The following is a 25487-nucleotide window of genomic DNA, read 5'->3' as shown; positions in this document are numbered from 1 at the left end:
AATTTGGGGTATAGGCAAGATCCAAGGCTTGAAATATTTGCAAGCCAGGGACTTACTTGGCCTTCACGGGCCTTAGGACAGAGGTTTCCAAGGCACCTCTGCATGGGAGTTTCTGGTCTCCATGGTTCTTGAGGAACTTGCACAGTAGAGAACACTAGGTAACTTCTGGTCAAACTGAAAGCAGAGGACTGACAGGTCTGCATCCCATTACCTGGGAACTTGGATTGGCAATTACAAAGAAAACAGGAGTCCTCTTAAGCCTTTTTCTTTAGAGCAAATAAACAGCAAGACTGGGCCTCCCTGGGCTTGATTACAAGGACCTTCTGTTTTAAGTCAACTCTACGCCCAATGTGGGGCTTTAACTCACAACCCCAAGGTTGAGTCACATGCTGTACAGACTGGAGCCAGCCAAGACACCCCTGTTAAGGTACCTTCTAACATCACAACAGGTCAGGTCAACCAAGTTTTTTAGGTCTAGGAAGCTATGGTCTTCATGGGCTTCACTTAGATCACTTTGTTGCAGGAACTTTGTGGTAGGTTATGGGATCCTGTCTTGGAACATGTCAAGGGTGAGGACGTTTTACTTCCTGACAGGCAGGGAGCAGAGGTACCCCCCTGCTGTAGCCTATCTACAAGGCAGTAGTGGTATTCTTCCTGCCAGCCTCCACTGCCTTAGCCCTCCAAAGACCCAGCACAGAATGTCTCCTCAAATACCCAATATCCAAGTGGTGGTGGCAGTCATGCCTTTACCTGGTCCTGGCTCAGTGGGCCAGACAGCTCTGAGAAGTTCTCCACCTGCTAAAGAAGATTCACAAGTGCTTGGGTGAAATGGTCCTTGAGGCCTGTCCCAACTAGCTGGGACCAGGAGGCTTCCACTACTGGGACTCTCACAATACAGGGACCCATAGTCACAGTCAGGGTGCTGTAACAATACCAGACTGGGTGGTTTATAAACTCAGTTCTGGAGGCTGAAGTCTGAGTTCAGGGTACCAGCTTGGTTTAGCTATGGTGAAAGCCCTCTTCTTGTATCCTCACATGGCTGAGAACAGAAGAGGGAAGGCACCACCCTTTATGACCGCACCTAATCTTAACCACCCAAGGGCCTCACCTCTGAATAGCATCATATTGGGGAGGGGAGAATTTTAACATAGGACTTTTGAGGGAACACACAGTTCACTAACACACTCTGCATAAATGAGGGAATAAGGCCGTTTATGATGTTCTGGAACCTACAATCTGGTGGTACTTGGCTATCAGCCAGGTGGAAGCCATAACTCATTGGAATCAGGACTGAGGAATGAAGACGAGCTAAGGTACAAAACCAGACCAGACTGGGGCACCTGGGTAGCTCAGTGGGTTAGGCATCAACTCTTGATTTTGGCTCAGGTTATGAACTCCAGATTCATGAGTTTGAGCCCTGTGTCCACCTCTTCACTGACAGCAGAGCCTGCTTGGGATTCTCTCCCTCTTTGCCCACCCGTGCTCTCAAAATAAACTTTCAACATTTCAAAGAAACTGGAAATGCTGTTTATGCCAATGTTTAAATCCCATCTGATGCTTTAATTCTCAGAACAATCCTGTGATGGCACCCACCTGATGCTCAGAGAAACTAGGGAGATGCAAACCCAAGCAGTCTGATTCCCAAGCTGACAGTATTCAAAACAATGGGAAGAGGTCATCTCAGGGACCCACCCCCACACTTCATGTATATATACCCCAACCAAACTCGGAGACTCTTTTGGCAACCACTGCTTACCCCCCAACTAAATTTCTTCTTGAAAGCCTCCCCTCTTGATCTCCTATTTTAAGTTTGAAAACTAGGTTGAACAAAGAAAAAGCACTATCAGTATCAGTTTGTTTTCACATTTCAACTTTTTAATCAGCTCCGTGAAAGACATCCTAAATGCTAAGTGAAACACAACAGAGTATTTTTTCTTCCAGTATTAAAGAAAAGGACATTCACAAGTTCTAAGAAACTTCTGTGTATCAGGGTGGTGACCTTGAATAAAAACAAAACAAAAACCCCAAATCACCTCTAATCATGTTCTTGCAGCTGCATTTAGAAATTGCTTCCTAATCACGATAAACATTGTATACAGGTTTTTAAAATGTCCCTAAATGCACATCATTTGAAAAAAAAAGTGACCAAACATTTTTTGCCATAGCCCGTAATCCTGAGAGCCCAAACTAAAAAACTGGTAAAAAGAAAAATACCCAGACTCTACAAATGTCCCAGGATTTGTCTTTAAATGGGAGGAAAAACTTTAAAAGACATATGGAACTTTCTAAAAGGTCTTTGTAACAAGCTACCTTGGGAGCTCAATTCAAAAATAGAAGTTGATGTACTAAACAGATTTTTCAGTGCAGCTCCAAAAATCTTTATAAATACAGCCATTTGGAAGGATGATCCTGGATCAGAAGTTTTATTCCTTGTGTATCTGAGAACAGTAAGAAGGGGGAGAATTGTAATGTTGGGAAGGCACAGGCAAACATGCTCACCTCCCAGGGTTGACAAGGAGTGCTGAAGGCTGGACAACAGCAATACCGCTTCATCTCCTCCATGCCCAGCAAGTGTAGATTATAGGGGAGACAGGTTTTTAGACACGCCCCACCCCCAGCAGACCAGCCTTGACAAGGCACCTGAGAACAAAGAGGCCTAGGAATGGTGTCAGGTGGGACAGGTGAAGAATGTGCAGGCAGAAGGGGAGTGAACGAACAGGACAGGGCTGGTGGACAGAGGTCTGCTCAGTGGCAACATATAAGCCTCACCTACATTAGGTGCACATGCCTCATCTCAGTTGTCATAATTGTCTCTGTAATTTCCTCCTGAGTAGCGGTCATAACCGCCCTGGCTTCTGGGAAAAAACACACGTCAGCATTAACAAGGATGTAGTTTATACACCTTGATATTAACAATCATACTTATTTACATATCCTGTCATTTTTGACATATTATAACATGCGCTTCAATGTGTAAAATGGGATATATTCAAGCACATGAATACTGTACAGAAATCACATAATTACGTGTAGGATACTTACAGCATAAATGCAATATATACAACTAACAAATGATACATGTTATGTACATTATGTCTACGCCATCTTACAATTAATGCACTATACAGAACCCAAAACGTGTTAAATTTCATATTTATACTTTCATTGCATTTTGTAGAAACAAATGCTAGTAACACTAAAATGGGCACGTATGAACTCTCAGGAAGCTGAGCTCTTAAGAAGGAAGCAGCGCCACCAGAGTACCCCAATCCCTTGGCTACCCACCTGCCACCATAGTCTCTGGACCTTCCATATCCATATCCATATCCATACCCATATCCTCCAGGTCGACTGTCGTATCTGCCACTCCCATAGCCCTGGTCCCCACCACCTACAGCAGATCAAGAAAAAATTAAAAGGCAGTTGTCCAGACAGAGGTCACTAACAAGTGGCTCCCTCCCATACCCAAACTTACCACTGCACCTACCTCTAGAGTAGCCGCGACCACGCCCATGGGCCCCAAAGGCACCCCCTCTAGCTCCCCTGGCCGACTTGCCCGCGTGATCCACACGGATCTGGCGACCATCCAGAGACTAGGTGTGGGGAGACACAAGGAGGATGGATTGGTGGTCAGACAGGACAGTGGTAAGGGAAGAATGGGTAGGGCAGGTGGGCAAAAGAGCCCAGAAACTCCTGCTGGGCACCAGGTTCTGGGTGCCATGTTCCAGAACAAGCTCCTTTGACCACAATGGCTTTATCAGGAGCTATAGAACCCCACAAAATGACCTGAATCCACCGTGTTCCCCCTGCTACTACTTACATCTTGACTGAACTCAGGCCGAGTTCTCCTCCCCACTCCTATAAGCTGCCCCACTATTAGGGCTAGACAGACACCTCTCTTGGTTTGAGACTTCAGAGTCCATCCCAGAAGACTCACGAGGTCCTCTCCGGGCCAGGCCCGCAGGTCTGCAGACTCTACTACCTAAGCCCAGGGCAGGTCAACCATCCACAGGTGGCTTCTCGGCCTCATGCAGGACCAGTCGTCGCCTCCCAGGCAGCCCGGCTCTGTCTGCCGCTGCCCTCCACCCCCTAGAACAGAAGGCAGTCACGCTCCTGTGAGTGGGCACTGCGGGGTTTGGTGGCCGCGCTGCCCCTAGCAGACACAGAAGGAAAAACAGAAAGAATGCTGGAAGTGGCAGATGGGGGCAGGGCCCCTATGCAGGCAGGAGGCCTCACCTCTCCATTCATGGCTCTCATGGCATCTGAGGCATGCTCTGGGTTGGTGAAGGTGATGAAACCAAAACCCCGGGATCGCTGAGTCTCCCGGTCTTTGACAACGACCACTGGGGGAAAGGAGAGAGAATGTGAGTAAAAAGAAATGAAAAGCGACAAAAGACCATCGGGTAGACAATGAACATCTCCCACCAATCCTCAATTGAAAACTATGGAATTCCTGTAAAACTACACCTTAGGCCTAGCAACAGGAAAAGCAAAATGTAAAAGCCTAGGGTCCTGATTTTTCTTATATTTCTTGAAATGCAAGGCTCCCAATACTTTCACAAATACCCACTCATCACGCATCTGGCTCATGTCTCACCTTCAGAAATAGGACCGAAGCTGCTGAAGTGGTCTTCCAGAGCCTGCTCATCGGTGTTGAAATTGAGCCCTCCCACGAAAAGCTTCCCTTCTTCAGAAGACATGGCAGTCAATTCGGGTACTACGGGGAATATGAAAAAAAGGTGGGAGACACCGTGGACATGGTAAGAAAAAAATTGAAAATAAGAAAGAACGGGAAAAAAAAAAGGGGCAATAAAAAGTAGACAGTAAACAAGAGGCAACTAAAGAGAGAACACGAGCAGAAAAGGCGGGAATCTGCGGTATTGGACCAGGCAAGCGGCCATTTGCGGGCCGCCTTCGCGCATGCCCAGACCACCCTCCACCACCACGCCCGTCATTTTGTCCCGTTGCGCAGGCCCACAACATCCCCGCGTTCCCTCAGTGCCCGCAGAACAAGATGGCGCCGGTCACGTGGGGGAAGAGGAGCCCACAAACTTGACTGTCGCGCGGCCACTGCCGCCACAGATGTCGCCAACCCCTCCCAGCATTCCTCGCACTCGGATATAGCACACCAGCCTCCCACCAACAGCAAAGTTTCACTCCTGAGCACGGGACCCGCCCACTCGGGAGAAGCCCAAGCCTACGTGTCAGAAGCCGCTGCTCTCCCCACTCGTGCACCTTGCTCCTGGCCGGCACGGCGCACATCAGTGAGGCGAGGAGCAGCTAGCCCGCAAGACATGCACTGCTCACCTGCAAGTTAAGCACAAGGACCAGAAGGACAGCTACCGCCGCGGAGAAGAAAGACTGGGAAGACTACCGCGCGGGAAGACGCTTGATAAAGCCTACGTAGCGAGTACGTCACGGAACGTCCCTCGCGCGCACGAGCGTGCATGTTCATTGGCTGAAGCCAGCAAGGGCGGGGTAAAGGGGGGGTGCGAAGGGTAAGGGGGCGTGGAAAGGGGTGGGAGGAAGGTACGGCAGAGCAAACGGACCAATATCCTCAGCCTCAGCACGCTTCCGGGCTTGGAGGCAACCTTCCTGTAATTGATGCGCCCTGCGGTCCACATCCCTTCACTGGCCCAGCGGTCTCCATCCCTTTTGCGCTCGGACCTTTCGCGTATACCCCTTTCCGTCCGTGACATCACCCTCGCTATCCTTGACCTGATTTTCCCCCTTGGTTCCGACGTGTCCCTCGCCATCTCAATCGTTTTCCTGAAGGGCCCTGACGACATAATTACCATCTTCAGATAACTTCCTTCACCTCTCAGTCCTCTCATATACCTGAAGGGCCCGATGTTTTATCCCTCACTGCCCCTGCCGTCCTAACCCTTCACAGTCCTTAACGTCAGACCCTGCGATTTCTCAGTGTCTAATCCTGATCCCTATTTTTACTTCTTTGTACCCAACAGCTAGCTGCTTGTCATGGGATCCTTTTTCCTGGCGTCATTACTTCTCATTTCTGACTTGAGCCCTCCTCCTTATCTGACAGCTTCCTGAAGCCAGTCTCTTGATTTCCCTGCCAGTAGACTGCCTGCGATACCTTCTACAAAACAGGATGCTCCAGTCTTCAGAGGGAATAAATCCCAATCCACAGAACCATTTTTGCTATCACTCAGGGTTCCCGAGCCCTTGATCCACAGAAAGGACTTTCACAGTACACAGTGGAATTATCTAAAGCAGAGGCTGAGCTCACTGCTCATGATTTGGTCTTTTCCAGCCTTCAGGGTGTCTGAGCTCTGCATCAAGGAGGACCGGGTTAGTCTGCTCTCAGAAACTAAATTTCTTATCCATAGAATGAACTCCTTCTGAGGGTCAGCCCTCCCAACACAGACTAGATTTGTTAACTTTCACATTACGGTATGGTACGCATCCACAAAATGGACTTGTCTGGCTTTTGCCATATCCAGACCTCCTATGTCCAGGATGGATATGAATAGATTTCACATTGTCCACATATATAATGGCCTTAGATAGCCCTCAGAGAATCTGAGCCCCCATGAAAAAAGAAGTACTTGTTTGCCTTTCAAAGTGTCTGATCTCTGATCATATTCTTACAGTTCATGACACATCCTCCTTGTTGTTCCATGCAAAGCCCCTCATTTTATTCATTCTTTTAATCCTGCACCCAACTGTTGTTCTCTTCCTCCCACAAGTAATCATTTTATTGGACTTAAAGTGTATATTTTTCAACTTCTCTTTCCTGATAAAAGTATTGAAAGGTATAGGTTTCTCTTATTAACTGATTTTGCTGTGTGCTACAATTTTTTTCAGTAGTGTTATATTATTTAGCTGTAAATATTTCTTTTTTAACATTTTATTTATTTATATTTTTAAGTAAGCTCTATGCCCAACGTGGGGCTTGAACTCTCAATGCCAAGATCAAGAGTTTCATGCTCTACTGACTGAGCCAGCCAGGTGCCCCTAGTTGTAATTTTTTTTTTTTTTTGAGAGAAAGAGTGTGGGCACGCGGGGGGTGGGGAGGGGCAGAGGGAGAGAGAGAATCTTAAGCAAGCTCCATGCCCAGTGCAGAGCCCGGCAAGGGCTCCATCTCACAACTATGAGATCATGACATGATGAGCTGAAATCCAGACTCAGATGCTTAACCGACTAAGCCACTCCGGAGCCCCTGTAAACATTTCTAAGGTTTCTTTATGATTTCTTCTTTCATCCAAGGGTTATTTAATAATGTTTGTTTCCAAAACTGGGGGCTTTTTTTTTCTTTTAGCTTTTTGATGTTTCTAATTTTATTGTATTATGGTCAGAGATAATGCTTAATATTGATACTTTTGAACTCATTGAACTTTTCTTTGTGCCCTATCGTGGTCTATTTTTGTAATTGTTAAGTATAAGCATAAAAGGAGTCTTCTCTGTTTGTTAAGTGGTGGGTTATACAGCAATGTGTTTTTATAGGGGCACCTGGGTGGCTCAGTCGGTTGAGTATCCGACTTCAGCTCAGGTCATGATCTCAAGCCCCATATCGGGCTCACAGCCTGCTTCAGATCCTCTGTCCCCTTCTCTCTGCCCCTTCCCTGCTTGGGCTCTCCCAAAAATAAATGAATATTTTAAAAAAAGAAAGAAAAGGAATGTGTTTTATATATATGTAATGATTATATATCGAGCTTAAAAATATATTGTTCAGCACTCCTTAGGAGTATATGTGTTTATGGTAGACGTATCTTGTCAATCAGTCTATGTCCTTCTCTTTTGTGATCTTAAATTGTATTGTTAGCTATTGGGATGGTTATCCCAGCTTTCTTTGGGTTATTAGTCTGCCGTATCCTTTCTTCATCCTTTCATTTTCAACATTTCTTAATCTTTGTGTATGTTGTTGGACCTTTTTTTTTTTTAATCCAATGAGTGTCTGTGTTCTAAATATTTGTGTTATTGCTATTATATTAAAACTTCTGACATCCCATTTCATATTCTCCATTTACAGTATTTTTCTGTTCCTTTTTCCTATTATACTCATACCTAATATTTCCTTTGGGTCCTTTTTATATCACTTGTTCTGGTTTTATTTTTTCTTTTAAAAAATTTAAAAAAATTTTTAAATGTTTTTTTTTTTTAATTTATTTTTGAGAGAGAGAGAGGGAGACAGAGAGACAGAGCGTGAGCAGAGGAGGGGCAGAGAGAGATGGAAACACAGAATCCAAAGCAGGTTCCAGGCTCTGAGCTGTCAGCACAGAGCTGGACATGGGGCTTGAACCCATGAACCCAGAGATCATGACCTGAGCCTAAGGTCGGATGCTTAACCAACTGAGCCCCCCAGGTGCCCCACTTGTTCTGGTTTTATATTCTAATATTATCTCTTATTTATTGTACTTAAAATTCTTCATGTCTGTCCCAGTACTTCTGCTTCAGATATTATATGTCATCCAGTGTGGTAGCCAGCCTCTAATATAGCCCCCAGTGATCCCTGCCTGATGGTATTCACATCCTGTGTAGTTCCCTCCGATGTTGTACCAGGGTTGGTCTGAGTGACCAAGAAAATACAGCAGAAGTGATGGTATGTCATTTCTGAGGTTAGGTTATAATAGCCACTACAGTTCTGTCTTGGTCGTGGTCTCTTGCCTGCTTGTTGGGCCCACGTGTTGTGAGGAGCTGCATGGAGAAGCTCAGGTGGTGAAAGACCGAAGCCCCCTGCCAACAGCCTCGTCAGTGGGCTACATTGGAAGTGGGTCATTCAGCCACGTCACGCATTCAGCTGACTGCAGTTTGGGCTGACAATTTGACTGAAGCCTCAGATGAGACCCTGAGTCAAAACCACCCAGCTGACTGGCTCCCAGATTCCTGACACTCAGAAAATGAGAAAATAAATGTTTGTTTTAAGCTGTGAAGTTTTGGGGGTAATTTGTTATATGTCAATGGCTAACAAATACATCCAGTTTATTTTTCTCTGGAGGCAGTTATGCTACCCTGGTGTCTAGTTGCTTTGGTGGTGAGCTCACGTTCTCCTTATGTAAGTGGCTGTTCTGGCATATACAGCATATTGAGGGAAGGCTGAAGGCCAGATTCAACCCTGCTCAGTCACCTGGAGTGAGTCAAGTGGTGTCCCATCTGCTAGCACACCGCTTGACAATTCCTCTGAGAGGTTTCATCTTTAAACCCCAAGAGGAGCCCATCTCCCTAGGTGTCACCACCAGCCCTGGTGTCTGAAGGGGGGCGGGTGGAGGGGTGATTGCCTCTGGCTGCTCATTTCTTCCCCTCAACAGGGTTCTTGCTGCCCTGATGGTAGCTCCCCAGTCAACTGTAAGTGGTTTGGATGATGTCTGCAATGAGGGGCATATAAGAGCCTTCCCAACACAACATGGGGGAGAGGGAAGAGCCAGAATTTAAACCTATCCCATATTTGCTGCCTGCAGCCATCGCCACTCAAAACATAGTCCATTTAGAGACAGCCTTCCATTTTCCCATAGGTCTTCATAGCTGTGCTGTGGTTTCTGGAACTCATGTTTCCCTCTAGTTACTCCAGGGTTGCTTTCAGGCAAGGGAGTCAGTGGCTTGTGCTGTTTGCCACCTTGGCAGGGACGAGAAACCCCAAGTGTCCTCAGGGACTAATAGAGGTTTCTGCCCTTCAGGGTATCCGAGCTTCCTATTCACAGAAAGGACCCCTCTGACCCTCAGAGGTCCCAACCTGCTATACACAAAATTGACTTGTCTGACCCCTCAAATATCTGAGCTCATTACTCACAGAATGCACCCAAAGGGTATCAGCTGGTGACTGACAAAGGGGACATTTCAGGTCCTCAGAGGGCCAGATGCTCAATCTTGGATAGCCCTTGGATGGCATATGTCTGAGCACCTTATCTGCACTTGGGAGTACCCTAGACACAGAATGGTCTTGTCCTGTTTTTCCGGTGCCTGAGCCCTCATCAGAGTAATGGTCAGCTTCCCCTCCAAATACCGGGTCATGATGGGAACCTGTTAAGGGTGATCTCCAGCTTTATATGGCATTCTTGAGGGAGACAGATGGGAGGATGGCTGCCCCAATGCCTCTCATCTCAGCCTAGTGCAGCAATTTCTGGCCAGGACCTGGTGCAGCCAGGCCAGAACCTGAAGGAACCCAGTTGCCTAACCCATCATTTGCCATGTCCTTTGGGGAGGACAGCAACTGGCCTACAGAAGAATCCACCTTCTGAGAAAGTAAGTGGGGGAAAAGGGCCTTCTTTTGATCATTATCTTCTCAAATAAGTGGGTGACTTCTTTTAGGGCCTGAGTTTTATCAGTGCTTGATTTGTGTGCCAACAAAAGTGAGAGAGAGAAAGCTGAGGAGTGGTTTCTATTGCTAACTTGTTAAGACAGGCCCTCGTGAGCTGGAAACCCAATTTAGGGCTTAGAGCCCGAGGCATGGCAAGGCCACAGTCCCTCAGGCTGGTCCCAAAGCAAGTGACAAGAATAGCCTCAGCCCCCTGCCCAGGACTGCCAGCAGTAAGACTCACAGGGGAGTGTCTGGATCCTAGAGATGGTGACATGTGGAATGGCAGAAGTGGCTGGCCCAACATTTCTAAGTAGCCTATACCGTCCAGTCTGTGTGATGAGTCTTGCCCTTTTGGAGTCAGGAACTCTCTCTCTCATCCCTCATTTGGGGCCTGTCCTGAAAACATACATTCACAGCCATAATCCAGTCGCTCCCAGGCAGACAGATGTACCACAAAACAGCCTCAGGCTATCTCCAGGCAGTCCTTGACCTGGGCTCTCCTTTGAGAACCAAGCCTCAGCACCCACTCTCCTGCCACTGGGGGAGTAGGAACCACCCTCCACCAAGTGAAGTTATTTCAGCTCCATCAGGTTAAGAGCCCCTGGGGACTCCATCTATAACAAAAACCAGGGAGAGGGCGGAGAAATACACAAGACCACAGCAACGTTCATGTGTGCAAAGTATAGTTGTTAAAAATGAAACAACATAAACTGAGAAAAGAGGCCGTGGCCTCCACAGGGCAGTGCCAAAGCATAGTCCCATACTCTCAGACCTGGGGAGAGAGGACCCTGCACTCCAACAGGTCAAGGGCTGACAGGCAGGGAGGTGGCGTCTTATGTGTAGGCCCTCATGGCAAAGAACAGAGACCAGGTGGGGCTGACGGTAGGCTGCAAGCAACCTGATCAAGATGGGGCTGTGGCCTCGGCCCCCTCCTCTGAGTCCCACACCTCCGACTGCAGGTAATCAGCGAAGAGAGACTTGGCCCGGCGAAGGACACGCCCCAGGTGGTGTTTTCGCACGAGGCGGTCAAAGTGCATGGCCAGCTCATTGTAATCTAGCCCGTTGCGCATGATGTGGTCGCGGTGCTCCAGCAGGATGGCGAGGCAGAGGAAGAGCATGAATGGGTTCCCCCGACCAAACTCCTGGGGTGGGGGCAGGCCCAGTGGGGGTGGGGGTGGCAGGGACTTCCCAGGTTCTTGTGGGGAGCCCAACTCTGGCATCAAGGGGGATCCTGCAGCCACATCACCAGCAGGAGAGGCCTCTTGGGTGGATGGTGGAGATGAGGAGGATGGGGAATCAGGGTGGGAAGAGGAGGAGAGCAGTGGGTCTGAGGAGTTCAATAAGGGCTCAGAGAGGGACTTGGAGCTGATAAGGGCAGCTGGGTGGGGCAGCTGGACCCGAGGGTCCCTCCTGGAGCCCGTGTGATCCCTGAGTTGCTGAAGGTCATCCAGACTGGCTTGTCTCAGGAGACGCCCCCCGCCACCAGGCCCCTGGCTGGTCGTGACCAAGTGGTCAACAGCATCTTCAAAAGCACTGCTTCCTCCACCAGCAGGCCTCAGCATGTGCCTCTGTCGCATGGGCCTTCCCCTGTGGCCACTGAAGCCAGTGTCTGCCACTTGACTGGGGGGTCCAACGAGCTCTACTTCATGTTCAGGAGGATCGGGTGGCAGTGAACTCCAGGTGACCTCAAGCATGCGGAGGGCATCATCAAAGGCGAACTCACGCTTCAGTTCAAGCAACAACCAGCGGTAACAGAAGAACAGGTCATCAGCACCAGCTTCTTGTAGGTACTGATAAAAGTCAGGGTCAGCGTGTCGCAGCAGCAGCTTAAGGTGGGCGAACTTGGTGGCCATGGCTCGGCCGTCAGGATGGAAGTTCGCGGCCAGGCGCTTCATGATGCCACAAAAGCAGACGAAGGCATGGCCTTCATGGTCCATGACGGCGAGGATGGGCGAGGCAAGGTCGCTCATGCCCTGGCAGTAGGACACCTGTGGGTGGGTAACGGCATAGGTGGTGAGCAAGTCGTGCAGTGCCCGCAGGTGCGGGCCATCCTCAGGCCCTGCATAGTAGGGGTGGGCCCGGTCCGTACGCAGCACATCCTTGAGGACTGTGCTGCGGATGAATTCCAAGTCCTCAGGGCTTGCTCGCTGTGCCCACTCGCTCTTGAGCTGTTCATACTCGCGACTCTTGCGTTTCATGTAGTCCATCCGCTCGCGGCCTGTCAGCCCATCTGGGTACACATTCAACAGGTACCGCCACACCACCTGGCCAGGGACAAAAGGGATAAGGCTGAGGTTCTACAAACGAGCCACCACATCCCAGTGTATATCCGATACCATCCACCCTGTGGCCTTGGGGCCTTTGTCTTCCTTCAGAAAAGTCTGCCTTCCCACCTCTGCCTCTAGCCCTCCTGAAGGAGAGCTTGCTGCTCTGGAACATGTCCATGCCATCCCATGATGGCGTGGTCCGCTGCATGTGTCTCATGTGCTGTTCACGACTGCACGAGTGATGGATCTGATGAGTGACCGAGGCGGCTCACCTTTCGCAGGGAGGGTTCAACACCACCGTGATAGATCCGCAGGCGTAACTCCTCGGGGCGGGAGAGCTGGCCCTCGTGGTTCAGGTATGTGTGAAACTCAGCATCGCTCAGGGGTGGCTTGAAGGGCTTGACATCTTCCCCATATGACCAGCTCAGCACCTGTTGGACCTTAGACAAGGTGCGGCCCACCTGTGAAGGAAGGAGGGGGAAAGGCCACCTGTCAGCTGGGCAGGTGCCAAACAGCATGCTCAGAGTCTGGGGCGCCAGCTACAGCTGGCCACAGGGGTCCCTGAAACCACCTGAGAGAGGATAGACTGCGTGAAGGGCAGGGCAGCTGTCGTCAACGATGACCGTTTCTCAGCCAGCAGCACATCAGAACCAATGACATCCTTGGGGCTGATTATGTCCCAGTCTTCCAGCAGCGGGCCTAGGCACACAGAATGAGACAATATGAGAATGGGGGTCAGAGTCCCAGACCGCAGGGCTGGGTTCCTATCCTACTACAGCCAGGCTACCCACGGGGCAATGAATGACTCCCACCTTCTCTTCCCATGTCATCCAAATCAGGCGAAAATTAAACCATGAATAATTCTTTTGTGGTAACGGTCTCACAAAATGGCTGGGTAGACTCTAAGCAATATTTTAATGTATGAAGTCACAGTTATTGAGCACTTACTATGTGCCAGGCACTGTGACAAGGGCTTAAGTTTAATAGAAATAATAAGAACACTAGATAACATTACCAGTTCCATGGTGCTAAGTGCCAGGAAGTATTCTGAGCCCTTTGCAAATATTGACTCATTTAACATTCACATCCATATTCTCTAAGTTAGGCACCATTATTATCATGATTCTTTCTATGAGGGAACAGGCACAATCAATAGAAGATAGTTACCCAAGGCCTCACAGCTAGTGAGTGAAAGAACTGAAATTTGAAGCCCAGGCCCAAAGCTCAAGAGCCCAAACTCTTTTTTTTTTAAATGCTTATTTATTTATTTTGAGAGAGAGCATGTGAGCGGGGGGGGGGGGGAGAGAGAGGGAGAGGGAGAGAGAGAGAGAGGGAGAGAGAGAGAGAGAGAGAGACAGAGAGAGAGACAGAGAATCCCAAGCAGGCTCTGCTCTGCCAGTGGAGAGCCTGTCACGGGGCTCGAACCCACAAACATGAGATCATGACCTGAGCCAAAATCAAGAGTCAGACCCCTAACTAACTGAGCCACTCAGGTACCCCAAGAGCCCAACCTCTTTTTAAAAAATGTTTAGTTATTTTTGAGAGAGAGAGTGAGTGAGTGAGCATGGGAGGGGGAGAGAGAGAGAGATAGGAAGACACAGAATCTGAAGCAGGCTCCAGGCTCTGAGCTGTCAGCACAGAGCCGGATGCGGGGCTCAAACTCACAAACTGCGAGATCATGACCTGGGCCCAAGGCGGGCGTTTAACCAACTGAGCCACCCGGGTGCCCCCAAACTCTTAATCTACTATTCACACTAGCCTTCACCCCACAATCGGTAGAGATTACCATGATCATTCTCATTTTGTAGATGATGACAAAAAAGGTTGGAATGGTAATTGGCCAAGACTTGACAGCCAGGAAATGGTACGGCTGGATCTGAATCTTGTTTACCGGACTCCAGAGCCCAGACAGATTTTAGAGAAAGTATTTGTGTCTTAGAGGAAATAGCGCTATACTGGCTCTCTCCAGTTTTGACCCTTGGAATATCAATAGAAATTTGTCTCTTTCCTCTCTTCTTTACTTCCCCTCACATCCTGTCTTCCTACCACAAATGTGATGTGGTGGCTGAAGTGGCAGTGGCCACATGAAAGGAAGTTTGAGAAACTTAAGAGGTGTCAGCCCTGGAACCACAGAGCTGCTAAACTGACAACAGCTATGTCAAACTCTATAAACTCTACAATATAAAATCTTACAATACTTGATACAATATCAAACTCTACAATATGAAGCAAATCAACTTTGATTTGTTTAAGCCATTGTAATTTGCAGGCAAATGCTGTCCCTAAGCAGCATGTCCATGGAGTCCACTGTGCCTTCTGCCACACAGCTGAGGGAGGAGGAAACTCGAGGCCCTATTTGGATGTCACTGCCTCTCCCTGGATGTCTCATAGAGCACTGAAAACCTAAGGGATCCAAAAAGAGAACCCAAGATCCACTTGCGACACGACCTCCTCCTCTGCTCCTCATGTGAATAGACAGTGTCTCTATCTGTTCATCTGCTTGAGCCAGAAACCTGAGAGACATCCCTGCAGCCTCCCACTCTCAACTCCCAGGGCCAAACTGTCACTAAGTCCTGTGGCTTCTGCCCATAGAACATACTTAAATTCCACCTCTTCTCTCATTTTGGCTTTGTAGCCTGAACCACCACATCTCTCACCTGAAACTCCCTCTTTGTTCCTCTCCACTCTCTCCCAACAGCTGCCAGAGTGGTCTTTCCAAGGCATGAAAACACTTAACAGGTAAAATGATGAAGGTCAAACCAATGATCTGAAAGACCAAATATTAAAAAAAAAGAAAGAAAAAGAAAAACAAGGGGCACCTGGGTGGCTCAGTCAGTTAAGCATCCGACTCTTGGTTTCAGCTTAGGTCATGATCTCATGGTTCGTGGGTTCGAGCCCCAGCATTGGGCTATGCACTGGCAGCACAGAGCCTGCTTGGGATTCTCTCTCTGCCCCCCTCACTACCCCTTCCCTGTTCGTTCACTCTCTCTCTCAAAATAAATAAACATTTTTTTTTTAATGTAAGACAAAACAGAAGAACCCCTTCAAGGTGCAGAGCTCAAGCTTGACGATTTGAGTAAAAAAAGTAGAGATACCTGGAGGACTAAGATGCAAATAGTTCTGTTCCTCAACTCTGGAAGCAAGAAGACAGTGGCCTGTAGCACCCATGGAGCGCTGAGAAGAAACGCTTGAGATGCATGGGCCCCCCACCCAGGCAAGACAGCACATATCAATCATGGCCAAAGAAAGACATTTTTGGTCAGAGGAGTACATGTAACCTGTGCACCTTATTGGAGAATAAGAAGTTCTCTAAGCAAATGACTACTGAATAACTTCAGGGGATCAAAGTGGGGGAAGGCAAAAGGGAGAGTAAATAGTGACAGGCCACAAGTTTTTAATATGTATAGTGAAACGTGAAATGACAAAGATACCACTGATGAGGGAAACAAAGGCAATAGAAAATGTAGCTTCAATTAAATCTCCTTACAGCTTGCAGCCCACTGATAGATATTTGAAACATGCAGGGTGACCCTGTCCAAGGAACTCATGGATGCCTTACTTCCTTCATGTTTTTGTCTAATTAAAGACTAAAAGTAACCTTATGTTAACAGCAGCCCCTCAAGGTCCTAAAAGCTTTACTTTCAAATTCCTTAGAGACTTACACTATCCCTAACTCCCATTAACTTAAAAGTGTATAGTCAGTCACTTCTCACAACCCCAGTGCAGCCCTTTCTGCCCATGGGTCCTGTCCCTGTGCTTTAGCAAAGTCCCCTTTTTGCACTAAAGACATCTCACGAATTTTTAGCCGTTTGCTCAAGAATCCCATCGCAATGATTGGGAGTTTGCAATATTAAGTGTTACATTAGGATTCCTGGGACACAAGTGACCTACTATAAAGAAAATATAATGATAGCCTAGAATTTAAAAAGAAATTACTGGGGCGCCTAGGTGGCTCAGTTGGTTGAGTGTCTGACTTCAGCTCAGGTCATGATCTCATTCATGGTTCATGGGTTCGAGTCCGTGTCGGGCTCTGTGCTGACACTCAGAGCCTGGAGCCTGCTTCAAATTTTGTCTCCATCTCTCTGCCCCTCCCCTGCTCGCACTCTGTCTCTTTCTCAAATATAAAATAAAACATAAAAAAAATTTATAAAAAGAAATTACTAACTAACCAAAACTCAGAGGTTAAAAGTTAGGGAAAAGAGGAAAAATAAGAATTAAAAGTGTCCCAAAGCTTCCATTTCAAGGGCCTGTGAGGGTGGGAGAGACTGGAGGGGAAAAGATTTCACTGTCAGTTGTGCAAAAAAAGCATAAATCCTGCTATGGGGTTTCTGTGAGAGACATACCTAAAACTAAATGATAGAGGAAGGCTGAAAGTTGAAGAAATCTAAAGGTATATGTGGTAAACACTAACAAACAGAAAGGAAGTGCAGCCATGTGAATGTCAGAAAAAGCACCGTTCAAGACCAAACATATTACAGGAAAAGAGAGAGATATCCTATATTGACCAAAAAAAGAAAGAAAGAACCCATTAATAGAATGAGCAAAGGATTTCTATGAGCACAAACTTATCCCGTGGTAAAGCCTGATCTGAACTGCCATGAGACTATATATAGTCTTTATGTAATCTACTAAGTGGGAATGCGCACACATTTCCCTGAAGAAGCATCCAAGTGCTGTTATGGGGTGCTGTTCCAGGCCCTGCTTGTGGTATTACATAATATATGGTATGCGTACTACATTTTCTTATAAACTTGTCAAACTTCCCAAACCCTGAATTAATATATAAATTCTGTGCAATGCCAATCAGAAGCCTAACAGGGTTTTTCCTGGAATTGGATAAAATTATTTTAAGGATCATATGAAAGAATTCACATTTTTTAAGAATAGTTAAGAAAAAGAAGAGCCAAGAAAAAGCACAGTGGGAGGATGGCAATGCTTGCCTTATCAAAATTAACCACAAAACCAATGTGATAAAAATATGGTGTTAGCACAGCAATATAAAAATGGAGCCAATTAGTAGAATGTGATAGAAAGCCCAGAAATAAATCCAAGTACACATGAGAATTCAGTGTATGATAAAAGTGTCATTTCAAATCAGTGTAAAAAAGGTGTATCTTTAATAAATGATACTGGCATAATTAACTGTTTATCTGGCATTTTTTGAGAGCTAAGTGTACTTACCACAGTGTTCACAGAGTAGAGATTTACATGCAAAAAATGAAAATAATGAGCAGGGGCACCTGGGTGGCTCAGTTGGTTGCATGACTTCAGCTCAGATCATGATCTCACGGTTCATAGGTTCAAGCCCTGCGTTGGGCTCTGTGCTGACAGCTCAGAGCCTGGAGCCTGCTTCAGATTCTGTGTCTCCCTCTCTCTCTGCCCCTCCCCTGCTCGTGCTGTGTCTCTCTCTCTCTCAAAAATGAATAAACATTAAAAAAATTTTTTTAAAGAAAATAATAAGCATATAAGAATAAAATATAGGAGAATATTTGTATAAGCTTGTGGATGGGGAAGATGTTCCAAAGTAAGAGGAGATACTCAGAAATCATACAGGTGTGTGTGTGTGCATATATATATCTCCACTGTTATTCAACATAGTGTTGGAAATCCTAGCCTCAGCAATCAGAAAACACAAAGAAATAAAAGGCATCCAAATCAGCAAGGAGGAAGTCAAACTTTCACTCTTCGCAGACAACGTGATACTCTATGTGGAAAACCCAAATGACTCCACCAAAAAACTGCTAGAGCTGATTCATGAATTCAGCAAAGTCGCAGGACATAAAATCAATGTACAGAAATTGGTTGCATTTCTATACACCAATAACGAAGCAGCAGAAAGAGAAATCAAGGAATTAGTCCCATTTACAACTGCACCAAAAACCATGAAATACCTAAGAAGAAACTTAAACAAAGAGGTGAAAAATCTATACACTGAGAACTATAGAAAGCTTATGAAAGAAAATAGAAAAACATTCCATACTCATGGATTGGAAAAACAAATATTGTTAAAATGTCAATACTACTCAAAGCAATATACATACTCAATGCAAACCCTATCAAAATAACACCAGCATTCTTCACAGAGCTAGAATAAACAATCCTAAAATTTCTAAGGAATCAGAAAAGACCCCCAAAAAGCCAAAGCAATCCTGAAAAAGAAAACCAAAGCTGGAGGCATCACAATTCAAGACTCCAAATTTATTACCAAGCTGTAATCATCAAGACAGTATGGTACTGGCACAAAAACAGACACATAGATCACTGGAACCTAGAAATGGACCCACAAACGTATGGCCAACTAATCTTTGACAAAGCAGGAAAGAATATCCAGGAAAAAAGATAGTCTCTTGGGGGCACCTGCTGGCTCAGTTGGTTAAGCATCCCAGTTCGGCTCAGGTCACGATCTCACAGTTGGTGAGTTGGAGCCCCGCATCAGGTTCTGTGCTGACAGCTCAGAGCCTGGAACCTGCTTCGGATTCTGTGTCTCCCTTTCTCTCTGCTCCCTCTCAAAAATAAATAAAACATAAAAAAAAAGAAAAGAGAAAAAGACAGTCTCTTCAGCAAATGGTGTTAGGAAAACTGGACAGCAGCAACATGCAGAAGAATGAACCTGGACCACTTTCTTACACCATACACAAAAATAAACTCAAAATGGATGAAAGACCTAAATGTAAGACAGGAAGCCATCAAAATCCTATAGAAAACAGACAACAATCTCTTTGACCTTGGCCGCAGCAACTTCTTACTTGACATGTGTCCAGAGTCAAGGGAAACAGAAGCAAAAATGAACTATTGGGATCTCATCAAGATAAAAAGCTTCTGCACAGCAAAGGAAACAATCAGCAAAACTAAAAGGCAACCGATGGAATGGGAGAAGATATTTGCAAACGACATCAGATAAAGGGTTAGTATCCAAAATCTATAAAGAATTTATCAAACTCAACACCCAAAAAACAAATAATCCAGTGAAGAAATGGGCAAAAGACATGAATAGATACTTTTCCAAAGAAGACATCCAGATGGGGGCGCTTGGGTGGCTCAGCTGGTTAAGCGTCAGACTTTGGCTTAGGTCATGATCTCATGGTTCACGGATTGAAGCCCCTGTCAGGCTCTGTGCTGACAGCTCAGAGCCTGGAGCCTGCTTTGGATTCTGTGTCTCCCTCTCTCTCTGCCCCTCCCCTGCTGGTGCTGTGTCTCTCTCAGTCTCTCAAAGACAAAAAAACGTTAAAAAAAAAAAAAAAAAAGGATATCCAGATGGCTAACAGACACATGAAACAATGCTCAACATCACTCATCATCAGGGAAATACAAATCAAAACCACAACGAGATACCACCTCACACCTGTCAGAATGGCTAATATTAACAACTCAGTCAACAACAGATGTTGGCGAGGATGTGGAGAAAGGCTAACCCTTTTGCACTGCTGGTGGGAATGCAAACTGGTGCAACCACTCTGGAAAACAGTATGGAGGTTCCTCAAAAAATTAAAAATAGAACTACCCTATGACCCAGCAATGGCCCTACTAGGTATTTATCCAAAGGATATAGGAGTGCTGATTTGAAGGGGCACATGCACCCCAATGTTTATAGCAGCACTATTGACAAAGCCAAAGTATGGAAAGAGCCCAAATGTCCACTGACTGATAAGTGGATAAAGAAGATGTGGTATGTGTGTATATGCATGTGTGTGTGTGTATATATATATATATATATATATACACACATGTATATACATATATATACACACATGTATATACATATACATACATATATGTATACACACACACAACACACCATGGAATATTACTCAGTGATCAAAACGAATGAAATCTTGCCATTTGCAACAATGTGGATGGAACTAGAGTGTATTATGCTAAGCAAAATCAGTCAGAGAAAGATATCATATGAATTCACTCATATGTGGAATTTAAGAAATAAAACAGATGAACATAAGGGAAGGGAAGCAAAAATAAGATAGAAACAGAGAGGGACACAAACCTTAAGAGACTCTTAAATACAGAGAATAAACTGAGGGTTGCTGGAGGGGAGGTGAATGGGGGGATGGACTAAAATGGATGATGGGTATTCAGGAAGGCGCTTGTTGGGATGGTCACTGGGTGTTATATGTAAGTGATGAATCACCAAATTCTATTTCTGAAATCATTATTACACTGTATGTTAACTAACTTGTACTTAAATTAAAAATAAAAATAAATAAAAATAAAAGAAGTTCTTGTCTCTGGCTACCTTTTTCCATTTGTCTCTCTGCCCATCTCTGTCATTATCTTTCTCTCTGACTCCAGTTTTTTTTTCTCTCTCTCTCTGCCTCTCTTCTTTTCAAGGCTGCCAATCTTAACAAGCCCATAATTTCACAGAATCAAATGGTTAAGAACAAGGACTCTGGAGCTAGTTTAGCCACCACCTGGGTTCAAATCCTGCTCCTCCACTTACTGTCTGTGTGACATATACAAGTCCTATCCCTTCTCTGAGCCTCATCTATAACATAGGGATAACCATCATGCCTACCCTGTAGGATTGTTTTGACAATCTAATGAATATTATGGGTGTAGAATGGTCCTAAGTGTTCGACACATGTTAGCTATTTGTGTTAGTATGACGTTAGTAATACCTTGGTCATCCCAAATGGGCATGTGAATTTTCTGAGGCTTCCACTCCACAACTTTTTATTAAAAAAATTTCAATCTACAATAAAGTTAGAAACATGAATACATTGAACACCTATATGCCCTTCATCTAGCTCCCCTGTTCACATTTTTGCCACATTTGCTTCATCTCGCTCTCTCCATATAGATACCTGTTTTTTTTTGGCTGAATTATTGACAGACATCATGACACTTTATCTCTTAATAGTTAACGGTGTTTTTACCAAGGACATTTTCCTTTGGCAGCCATGATACCATTACCATACCCAGGACATTTAATATTGATACAATATTAGCATCCAATATATGGTTTGTAATTAAGTTTTTGGGTCCCTGTCTTAATTTATCTGTGTGCTCCCAGGAACCAACACAGGCAAGAGTCAGGGAACAAATATAAGAAGAGATGAAGTGGCTGAGAGATCAAGGCAATGATGAATGAGTGAGCAAGTGTGCAAACAAATGAGTATGAGTCAGGATGAATGAATAAATACAACCATCATTATTATAATCAGTATTGTTATATTTATGTGTTATTATAACGGAAACATACAATACTATACCTCTATTGTTATACTGCATTATATAATTATAACCTATATCACTAGGTTATATGTTATAACAGTAAATATAATATAATTACGGTTGTTAGAGGTAATATTTTTTGAGCTTTCACTATGCAACCATGCAGTGTTCCATGATTTTCCCTGTTTAATCCTCACGATGGCCCTAAGATACCATTTTTTCTACTTTACAGATAAAGAAATTGAGGCCTAGTGGCCAAATCAGCATTTGGACCTAATATACCTTCTTTCCAAGCCCACTGTGAGGGACTGTACTGTAAGGGGTGGAGTCATCCTTTAGGGAAAGGGTGGGTCCCAGAGCAGTGCCCCCAGGGTGCCAGATACTCACTGTCCTCAGTGGGCCGAATGTCTACACGCAGCTGCAGGTAAGGTTTGGAGGCTGTGGCGAAGGCTGTGCTGAGGTCCCAGTCAGACAGGAGTGAGAGGTAAGTTTCCTGCCCGAGCCGATCCCGGCCTAGGTAGCTGATGCCAAAGTTCTTCTTCCTGGATAGAGGAAGTATGGCAGCTCTCAAGTGCCCCAGTGCCCCAGAGGCCTCAGGGACATTTTCCACAAGATGCCAGGGAAGACCGAGACAATGCTGAACAACTATCAAGTGTTGGGTACTGTGCCAAAGACTGTGGGCAGCTTGAGATCAGATTGATTATCTCTACTTTGTTACACAAACCCAGAAGCAGATACACACCTGCTTGAATCTAGAGGGCACACTGAAAAAGAATATTGGTCCCCTCTAGGGAGGGTAACAGGGTAGTTCAGGGAAAGAGGTGGGAAGACAGCAGCCTTTCTACTGCATAAAAAATAAAGCAATCTGTATGTTTACTTTTCACAACAAAAAATGTTTATGCAAAAAAGTCAAACAACAACTAAGAATTTGTTCTTCACTTACACTTGTGCAACCATGCAATGAAGTATGTTGTGTGATAACTAAGGTAACCATGGACACAGCCTAAGTATTCAATACTTTCGTACTCTTTGAATTTGCTACCATGTGCATGTATTCCTCCAAAATAACAACCACAACAAAATAACCATCACATTACACCTGTCCCCAAGAGACACCACTTTTCATGTATCAGGTTGGCAAATTTTCCAATGTTTTCTAGTAACCAATGTTTTTGAGGAAAACAGGCATTTTATATGCTGCTGGTGAGACTGTAAATCAGTTAAAAAAAAACTGTCTGGAGAGCATTTTGGAAACATCCATTGAATTTTTAAAAAGCATACACCCTTTAACCCAGAAATACTACTGCTAGGAATTTATCCTGAGTACATTTCCCCAAATATTCCCAGATAGGCAAAAGTGGCAGTTCACTGGGGGAGTGTTTGTAATAATAAAACAAACAAACAAAATCCCTACCAAACAACAACTTAAAAGCCAAACAACCACTGTTGAGGTGGGTGGCCTAATGGTTGGTCCCCCAGCATCCCATAACTCACCCGTTTAAGTCAAAGGCTCGGATGAGGATGTGCTGTAATACATCGAGCGAGGTGATCTGGGGGTCGACAGCGAAAGAGCGGAACTCGGGTGGCAAGAAGTTCTCACACTTCTGGGGAGAGAAGACACAGGGTAGGCCACCAGGGTCTACATCACCACGATGAAGTGGAGTGAGGGATAGGAGGCAAGGTCATACAAGTTGGGGGAGGGGCAGATGGAGGCAGATGTTCTGGGCCATGGTGAGGGCTTTGGTTTTTGACTTGGAGGGTCCTGTGCAGAGGAAGGATGTGATCTGACTTAGGATTTAACAGGATCCTCTGGATGCTCTTGGAGGAATAGACTGTTGGGGGCAAGGGAGGAAGCAGCAGTCTAGTGAGGAGGAGGCTACTGCAATAGTCCAGACACCCAATCCTTCTTTTTAAAAAAAATGTTTATTTATTTTTGAGAGAGAGGGGTGGGCAGAAAGAGACGGGTACAGAGGATCCGAAGCGGGCTCTGTGCTGACGGCAGACAGCCCAATGAGGGGCTCGAACTCAAGAACCACGAGATCATGACCTGAGCCGAAATTGGATGCTTAACCGACTGAGCCACCCAGACGCCCCCACCCAATCCTTCTTCTGTGTCCCCCCGATTGGTTGTCAGGATCACCATGTCCGGTCTGGCGTCCATTAAATCAATACTCCATGCTGCACCAATTTGGCACATCTATCGACAATACTCCCCTGCTTAAATCTCTTCAAAGGCAATCTGAGGGTCCCCAGAAGGCGGGTCTATAGGACCCTAGCCAGCCTCTCTTCAGTCAGCTTTTTTGAACTTTATGCTCTGGTACTACCAAATGGCTGGAAGTTACTTTGAATACATCCTGGCTCCAGGACTTTGCTTGTGCTGATCCCCCTCTCTGGAAAGTCCTTCCTGCTTTCTTCAACTGGCTCACTCACAGCTCAGGCATCAATTCTTCTGAATTCCCAAACCTCTACCTTAGAGCTTCCTGTATTACCCTGAGGTGATCTGTTTACTTCTTTCCAGAATCTACCTTCTTCTCATCAACACCAATGCCACCACCCTAGTCCCAGCCACTATCACCACTTGCTGGAACTATCACAACAGCTTTCTTAGAATACATGCCACAGGCCCTTCACAATATGCCCCTCTTTTAATTCTTTGCTTTACCCCCCTACCCACTCTTGACCTTGCCCTCTCGCTCCAGAAATATGGGAACCTAAGGGAACATGCCAAGCTCATCCCCACCTCCCAGCCTTTGCCCTTGCTGTTCTCTCTGCTTCCATTCTTCCTCCGGTATGCACATAGCTGACTCCTTTTTTATTTGGGTCTCTGCTCCTTCAATATCTCTGTAGGGACTTCCCGGTACAACCTTGGCTAAAGTAACACCCTAGTTCAGAGGCTTTTTCGTTATTTCCTCATGGCGTTCACCAGTGTCCAAAGCATCTCATTTATTTAGCTGTTCGTCTTACCGACAAGCGTGTCAGCTCATCCAGGGTGGGGACACACAAGAAAAGTGTAGTCTTAACACACATGTTAACTGACCTCAGCACCTCCTTTTCAGACACCAGCAGCTCCCCCTCATTCCTCAGGGCCTCACTTCTTAACTATTAGGGCCCCTCCCCCAGCCCTAGAGCCCCTCCCCTCTACCCATAATCTCCACCCATCCATTTCTGAGGCCCCTACCCCTCCATTTTCTCAAGCCCTGCCCAGCACTCCCAGGTCCTGCCTCCCCCCGCCCCACCCCCGTCCCCACCACTGTCATTCCGCCCTCAAGCCTCGCCCCTCAGGTAACACCCCAGATCTCGGGTCCCGCCCTCCAACCTAGGGCAGTCAACGCCTTCCCCTCCTGTGGACACCCCAGTCGGGCTGGCCGACCAGCTGTCAGCCTCACCTTGACTCGGACCCGTACCACCTCTCGCTCCTCCTCTTCAGCCGCCGCCGCCTGGGCTCCCCCACCAGGTGGGGGCGCTCCAGAGCCGGCCAAATCCGAGGATCCTAAGGCCGACGCCATCCCGCCGCCACCCGTCTCAGGGCGACGGTTGACCGTTGCCCCCTACTCTCGTGAACACTCTAGAGTGCAGGCGCCCGCGGCCCCACCTTGCGCCTGAGCGCAGGCGCAGAGGGCGCCGTGCGACCCTGCCCGCCCCCCCTACTGCCCCTCCCACCTGGCACAGGGTGGAGACGGCCTCTACGCATGCGCATAGGATGCTGTTGCCAGGTATCCCGCCCCTAAAGCCGAGTGTATTGCCTCACTTTAGCCAGTGCGCAGGCGCTTACTGAGGTC

General features: G+C 46.4%; 2 protein-coding genes across 5 annotated transcripts; both read right to left on the bottom strand.

Moving 5' to 3' along the window:
* Positions 1-1853: 1853 nt before the first annotated feature.
* RBM3 (RNA binding motif protein 3) lies at positions 1854-5405 on the bottom strand. Of its 3 annotated transcripts, none has more exons than XM_049643785.1 (7): positions 5308-5405; positions 4598-4717; positions 4237-4343; positions 3488-3593; positions 3286-3391; positions 2770-2855; positions 1854-2438 (listed from the first exon to the last, which is right to left on the bottom strand). In XM_049643785.1, exons 2-6 carry the CDS (start codon positions 4698-4700, stop codon positions 2795-2797), a joined length of 483 nt encoding a protein of 160 aa, XP_049499742.1. In that variant the 5' UTR covers positions 4701-4717; positions 5308-5405; the 3' UTR covers positions 1854-2438; positions 2770-2794. The 3 variants fall into 3 exon arrangements, with proteins under 3 accessions (XP_049499742.1, XP_049499743.1, XP_049499744.1); XM_049643786.1 differs by having other exon boundaries at positions 2774-2855; XM_049643787.1 differs by having other exon boundaries at positions 2770-2852.
* Positions 5406-10921: 5516 nt separating this feature from the next.
* TBC1D25 (TBC1 domain family member 25) lies at positions 10922-25336 on the bottom strand. Of its 2 annotated transcripts, XM_049643783.1 has the most exons (6): positions 25095-25336; positions 23203-23312; positions 22096-22250; positions 13094-13221; positions 12795-12983; positions 10922-12519 (listed from the first exon to the last, which is right to left on the bottom strand). In XM_049643783.1, exons 1-6 carry the CDS (start codon positions 25212-25214, stop codon positions 11158-11160), a joined length of 2064 nt encoding a protein of 687 aa, XP_049499740.1. In that variant the 5' UTR covers positions 25215-25336; the 3' UTR covers positions 10922-11157. The 2 variants fall into 2 exon arrangements, with proteins under 2 accessions (XP_049499740.1, XP_049499741.1); XM_049643784.1 differs by lacking the exons at positions 22096-22250; positions 23203-23312; positions 25095-25336 and adding an exon at positions 15180-17640.
* Between the last annotated feature and the right edge of the window lie 151 nt (positions 25337-25487).

Source organism: Panthera uncia, chromosome X (genome assembly GCF_023721935.1).
Source record: "Panthera uncia isolate 11264 chromosome X, Puncia_PCG_1.0, whole genome shotgun sequence".
In the NCBI taxonomy this organism is placed as follows: domain Eukaryota; kingdom Metazoa; phylum Chordata; class Mammalia; order Carnivora; family Felidae; genus Panthera; species Panthera uncia.
This window is presented reverse-complemented; position numbering and strand designations above follow the sequence as displayed.

What these genes read in the sequence shown, in the direction of transcription:
- RBM3 (XM_049643785.1), bottom strand. Translation starts at nt 4,700, where the DNA reads ATGTCTTCTGAAGAAGGGAAGCTTTTCGTGGGAGGGCTCAATTTCAAC. An exon ending in TGGTCGCGGCTACTCTAGAG is followed by an intron (nt 3,392 to 3,487) that starts GTAGGTGCAGTG and finishes GATCTGCTGTAG; the next exon opens with GTGGTGGGGACCAGGGCTAT. An exon ending in TCCAGAGACTATGGTGGCAG is followed by an intron (nt 2,856 to 3,285) that starts GTGGGTAGCCAA and finishes GTTTTTTCCCAG; the next exon opens with AAGCCAGGGCGGTTATGACC.
- TBC1D25 (XM_049643783.1), bottom strand. Translation starts at nt 25,214, where the DNA reads ATGGCGTCGGCCTTAGGATCCTCGGATTTGGCCGGCTCTGGAGCGCCC. An exon ending in CGAGCCTTTGACTTAAACGG is followed by an intron (nt 22,251 to 23,202) that starts GTGAGTTATGGG and finishes TCCTCTATCCAG; the next exon opens with GAAGAAGAACTTTGGCATCA. An exon ending in TTGAACCCTCCCTGCGAAAG is followed by an intron (nt 12,520 to 12,794) that starts GTGAGCCGCCTC and finishes GTCCCTGGCCAG; the next exon opens with GTGGTGTGGCGGTACCTGTT.